The sequence below is a fragment of the Anneissia japonica genome, unplaced genomic scaffold (assembly GCF_011630105.1).
Source record: "Anneissia japonica isolate Jap-2015-1 unplaced genomic scaffold, ASM1163010v1 scaffold287955_len215512_cov160, whole genome shotgun sequence".
NCBI classification, from domain to species: Eukaryota; Metazoa; Echinodermata; class Crinoidea; order Comatulida; family Comatulidae; genus Anneissia; species Anneissia japonica.
Window position 1 is genome coordinate 92088 of NW_022747665.1, and position 6566 is coordinate 98653.

Consider the following 6566-nt stretch of genomic DNA (forward strand, 5'->3'; position numbering starts at 1 on the left):
CATCCAAACTATCTGAATCCTCTACTCGTTCATCTACATCCAAACCCTCTGAAGCTTTTACTTGTTCATCTACATCAAAACTATCTGCATCCTCTACTCGTTCATCTACCTCCAAACTATCTGAAGCGTCTACTCGTTCATCTATATTTATACTATCTGAATCTTCTGCTTCTTCATCTAAATCCAAACTGTCTGAATCATCTGCTCTTTTACCTGCTCTGCTCTTTCAAACTATATGAAGCTTCTTCTTGCTCATCTACATCCAAACTGTCTGAATCATCTGCTCTTTCACCTACCTCCAAACTATCTGAAGCTGCTTCTTGCTCATCTACATCCAAACTATCTGAATCCTCTACTCGTTCATCTACATCCAAACCCTCTGAAGCTTTTACTTGTTCATCTACATCAAAACTATCTGCATCCTCTACTCGTTCATCTACATCCAAACTATCTGAAGCGTCTACTCGTTCATCTATATTTATACTATCTGAATCTTCTGCTTCTTCATCTAAATCCAAACTGTCCGAATCATCTGCTCTTTTACCTGCTCTGCTCTTTCAAACTATATGAAGCTTCTTCTTGCTCATCTACATCCAAACTGTCTGAATCATCTGCTCTTTCACCTACCTCCAAACTATCTGAAGCTGCTTCTTGCTCATCTACATCCAAACTATCTGAAGTTTGTTCTTCATTGTCCATTGTAATAAAAAATACAACTAGATGGATTTATTCAGTTTGCACACCTAGGATAACCCACAGAAGTCTAACAATTACATGTCAAATTCACTTAAATTTGAATGGTACTCAACCAATTAAAAACACATAAGTATTATTAGGGAACAGGCATAATATTACAGCTCTTTAAGTGTGTTATCTATCTTGTAGACTATTCTGCAGGCTATGTTCATACACGGTAGCTAACAGCAGGATCTGGATCCTGCTAACTGTTAGCTGCAGTGCGTTCATACAAGGCAATTCCCGATCCAGATACCAAGAATATGATGACTGAATCACTGGCAAATAGGAAACTGGAAATTGGAAACATGTAACTTGCTAACCGATAGCGCTCGCCAGCGGTTAGTGTATTTGGACACTGGTAACGGTTATCTCTAACCGATAGGGCGTTCACACATGGGTGCTAAAGGTTAGCTCCTTATCCGGATACTAGGGCTTTTGTGTGAACTTGACCGCAGTGTTTTTAAAGAAATAATATATATTCAAAATGTTGATGCTACAGCATTCCATTCTAAAATTGCTTTCAACTGTTGCAAAAGCTCTACCATCCCATGTTCCAAATGCTTTTGATCATAATAACACATAAAAACATTATGTGGACATATTTTCAGAAAGCCAACCCGACATTTGTGCCACACAGTCAGGTTGCATGTGACTATAACACCATCAGCCAAGTAAACAATATTTTTTGTTTAAAGGATTACCGGGTAATTAACTCAGCAGGACACACTATAAGTCCATGGTGCTATATACAGCAGTAGTAAGCTCCATGGATTAACAAATATTGTTCTAATATCAATCTGCACTTAAAAACTACCGGTATATACAATATTTTTCTGTATGTGATTACTAAGTATATATTTTTTTTATCGGTACCCGTATATTCAGGTGTATAATCTACACATTTTATATATGATTTTGACCCCAAAGTTCGGGCTATACACTAGTCATCTACGGTATATTCTTCAAAAATTCCAGATAGCGAACCTGGACGAATTCGTATAAGTTAGGCTCAGACAAGTGCAATTTTATTAGCATGTGTTTGCTCATCTAGAATTTGTAATTATACTCACTCAGTGCTGTACTGTATCAAGATTCCTACATTTTCTATGGCATTCAAGCAATGTTTAAATAATTATTTTCATATTGCATTCATTCATAAACAATGATTGAAACATGGTCATCGAGGTAACAAAACACACATTGTCAGTTGAAACTCACTGTACGATGTCTGATCGTTGGGAGGCTATGTTATAGAAAAAATGCTACAGTTAAAATACAATTGAATAATTTAAAGAAATCTGAATTTATATTCTGAAATCACTAAGTAGACAATCATGTTTTCTATATCTGTCCTGGCCTACTGTCAACCAGACACAAGTTTGTTTGTGCGTTTTGAAGATATTCATCAATCTACTCTTTTGACTCGAGGAACAAAAAAAAATAATCATTTGATATTGAAGCGGGGTTAAAATAGGTTTTATATAGGGGTTATATGTGAAAATAAAAAACACTGAAAAAGTAATTATACAAACCATTGCTTGAATGACATAAAAATGTATAAAATCCCAGTGCAGCACTGTAGTGAGAATAATTACAAATACTAGGATAGAAAACATATGCTAATTAATTGAGCTAGCCTTGCCTGGGCCTAACCTAGACTATTTTCTCCCCGGTTTTTTATGTCTATATGTTCATGATCGGTGTATAGGCCGCAAGCTGTATTTCAGAGTTGAAATCGCGTGTAAAATTTGCGGCTTATACACTGGAATATACGGTAATAAAATAATAACAAATATACTGTGTTTTATAGTTAATGTGATAAAAAACTGTATAATACTGTAAATGTATAAATAATTGTCTGGTAGAATTATTTCATAGATAGAAGAATGGTTCAACCAGGAGCTTCAAATTACAAGGTGATTTCACTCACCTGCTTTGCGGAACTCAGATAAATATAAGTAATAAAACAAAGCAAGTATGTACTCACTTGATGTTCAAACAAATATCTTGTTAGTCTATCTTCAAAGTATTGAACTTTATACTTGCCTACACAAAGAACATGACAATAATGCTGCACATAACACTATCTACAGTATTTCGTATATGTCTACAGTACATTGCAAAAGTGGAATCAGTAATGCCAGAATTAATGGTCAATTGTTCATTGAAAATAAATTCATTTTGAATAAGACAAGCACTACCAAAGGTCAAGTATTCATATTTTTACTTACAAATCATTCAGGATATTAAAAAATTAAAAAAAAAATTTTAATTTACATATCCACTGTAAGTTTTAAAAATGCACTTCAAACAATAAATACAATATTATACAATAAATATGGAAATATGCTGTGAAAATTCTTCCAGAAGTTCTATCAATTCAATATTCAACATTATAACGCACCAAATAGATCCCACTTATTTGATTGGTTGATTTGGTACCACATGACATTAGTTATCTTTCTCATTTCACCATTCATGAAAATTTTGTTCCATCATGCACTTTTTATCCATCCATTTCACGTTGCCTATGGGCAATTCCATGAAAGTGCTATGGGCAATTCCATGAAAATGTGGACATGGATAAAAAAATTAAAGTTAATGTAATGAAGCCAAATGTCATCAATTTGATTTGTATATACAAGGAAGTGTGTGGAAACACACCAATACCAATAGTTTACATGCTGTCTACTCAAAATCTGAGCCAAAACTGAAATGATGCAAACTAATAATTCAAAATTTAACTGAAAATAATGCAATTTTTCAACACATGTTATTAAATCCACAGGAAGGTTTTCGATTCAATTTGTACTTTATGCAGTCATATTTAACATAATTTTCATGTGAAAAAAAGTTTTTAAAATAATATTGATTCAGTTAAGTTACAGCAGCATGCAATCTGTAAATATTTGCATGGGACCATGTAACGGAAGTTACCAAATACGGATGTTTATATTCCTGTGTCTCAAGTTTAATGTTGTGAAAGTTGTCAATAGGGTCATTCCGTGTTAATTCAATCAATGGGGTTATGGGTCACTTCTCAGATTTTGCTGAAATTTTTTTATGTTGTTGATCTATCTGTATAATGAACACATGTAATAAAAGACAAATTCCCAAATTCAAGTCGTTTCCGAATTTCGGAAAAATAAGCCAATTTCTTATATTTATTTCAACACATTTTAGTACCTAAGTTTGATGGGCTGTAACTCAACTTGTTCAGTATATAGACAGAACAAACTTATAAAAATTTTCAGCAAAATCCGAAAGGTGACCAGAACCATTTTCCGACAAATTGGTTGATTTGACAAGGAATGACAATTTGTTCCCTCTTCCTCATGTTACTATATATATTAGAGAAGTGTAGCAAACTTGGGTCGTGACCCATGAGATCCCAACCGTAGCTTTATATTATGCTGTTCATATTTTTGTTTCACTGTTTTTTTATCAGTTTTAAGTTGGTAAAAAATTAAAAAGCAAACAACAGTTCTGCTTTCCATGTTTTCATTTGGAGACCATTTTTATCTTCGGTCTTCATTTAGAGGTTTCAGATTCAGTTACCCTCCAATTATGGTGCTTGAGACAACTTCAAGCCCATCATGCTGCATTTCTGGCCATTAACAGAACTGGTCCATGGCACCCGGCTTTTGGAAAAAAACTCGGGTTATACATCCTGCTGGTTTGTTGAATAGCGAAGGGTTCTTAAATTATTTATTGCCACTGAAGCCCATGAGATGAAGTAAGTGATTGTTGTTTACATTCCAATGGCTATATGTTGTTGGCAGGACTCTCTTGTTAACTCCCAATGGACTCTTAAAACCAATTAAAGTTAATTTTATGGAGCTGCGCACAGCTCCCTCTGGACCATTTGACAGCTCACTCTCAACTATCAGACAGCTCACTATGGACCATTTCTGCTAACGGGGACTTTTGCCTCATGATGGTCCCTGTTTAGAGGTTTCTAATTTGAGACCAAGCCCCAAGACCGCCCCAATTTTCAGATACACAGAGAGGTCTTAAATTGAAGGGCGGACGGTGTAAGTGTAATTATCAGTAGATTGCATGAAAGTAGGAAAAATGTAACGTAAGTTACCATGGATTTGCCCCTATGGATATGAAATGACTTAACCTAATATAATCTTTTGATTAGATAAAAAGACGCACGACTGACTTCTTTTACACTAAATTCATGAAATGACGTCATGTCACCTTCAACCTTACCTATTTAAATAAGCCTAAATTTCTAACTGAAATTTTCTTAGTGGTGTGCTATATATTGGAGATTTTTTTTTAGTGTAAAACAGCTGTAAAGTATTTTAATTGCGTGGATGATACCTCAAAAATTAGCTAAAACTTGTGCGGAATTATGCCCTCATTTTCCAAACTTTACATGGATTTCTAGTCTAGCCTAGGCCTAGGTTTTGCGCGGAGCCTTACACCAGGCCCGGGATTTATCAATCTCAGCTTAGCAAATGTCTTAAGTCAAAAAAGTTAAGAAGTAGCTAAGCAAAAATCATAAGCTGATTTATCAAACCGTCTTAGCAAAATCTTAGCAAAAAAATCGTCTTATATGGCGCATGCGTACAATCGACTTCTTGTAGTTTATAGAGGGCAGCAAATTTTGTCTTAAGTCCAAAAATATTTGCTTACGCATGCGTAATACGATTTTTACTACTTTTGAAAAACGGCGCGGACCTAGATGGCGCAATTTTTTGTTTACTTCCTTGGTTCGTCGTCTGTATGATACGACGCACTCGCACCATACACACATCATCATTCATAGACCCGTTTGTTCTTGAGTTAACAAGATGGAACCATCTAAGTCAAAGAGGAATACTCATTTCTCAGCAAATGAAATTACTGCAATCGTAGGCGGCGTAAGTAGGAGAAAAAGCATTATTAATGGGAGTCTATGTGGGTCAACGGTGACCTGCAGCCAAAAAAAGAAGAGAGCATGGGAAGAGGTTGCCGATGAGGTTTGGGCTGTTGGAGGTAGCGTTAGAACAGTTGAGGAGATAAAGAAAAAGTGGTCCAACATCAAAGTAGAGAGCAAAAAGCAAGGAGCATTGCATCGTCATGAATCCAATAAGACAGGGGGTGGTAAGGCGCGATCTACAAATTATCCCCAACGACAGAAACGCGTCTGGGAAAACCATGTATTACAAACGCGTCTGGGAAAGCGATCGTCTAATTATCGTGCCTCATGAATATTAATAAGCTAGTCCGAATATGTCCCAGACGCGTCTAAACGGGTTTGTGCTGTTGAACGCGTTTGCCATTGTTTCTTTAAAAGCACCTGCGGCACTCGATGACGAGTGCCAGAAAATACTGGCAACGATTGGAGATGCTGCTATCTATGGTATCAAAGGTGGACTAGAAGGTACCATTAACTGTGAAGGTAAAGTATAACTCTCCCATTCCCGATATGCTCTCCCATACCTCCTAGCTTACCCTAGCTAGAGCCTAGGCCGAATAAGCTCTTAGGCCCTCTTTTCTAGGCATAGCCCAGCTAGCCTAAGCTAGGCTCAGACTAGGGGAGCTATTTATTTTAAGGAAGTGGATATATTTACGTCGCCGTGAACACGTCGCTAAACGATATATTTACGTGAAATCGATAGCGCATGCGCACTTCCCTCTTATTGAGGGCCGACCGTAAACAATGCATAAAACGATATATTTACGTGGTAAATTACATGATAAACACGTAGCTTTACGTAAATATATAAAGAAACGATATATTTACGTGGTCGTAAACAAATCAATAAACTATATATTTACGTCAAAATTAATTGAGCATGCTCTACACGAGTTTTGACCCGACACCATTATAG

The 6566-nt window shown here is 36.0% G+C and overlaps 1 protein-coding gene across 1 annotated transcript; it reads left to right on the plus strand.

Annotated features, from left to right (window-relative positions):
- The first annotated feature begins 5543 nt into the window (after positions 1 to 5543).
- Positions 5544 to 6144, plus strand: LOC117120550 (myb-related transcription factor, partner of profilin-like). Its single transcript, XM_033265577.1, has 2 exons — positions 5544 to 5835; positions 6029 to 6144. The coding sequence occupies exons 1-2, from the start codon at positions 5544 to 5546 to the stop codon at positions 6142 to 6144; spliced, it is 408 nt and encodes a 135-aa protein (XP_033121468.1).
- Positions 6145 to 6566: the final 422 nt, after the last annotated feature.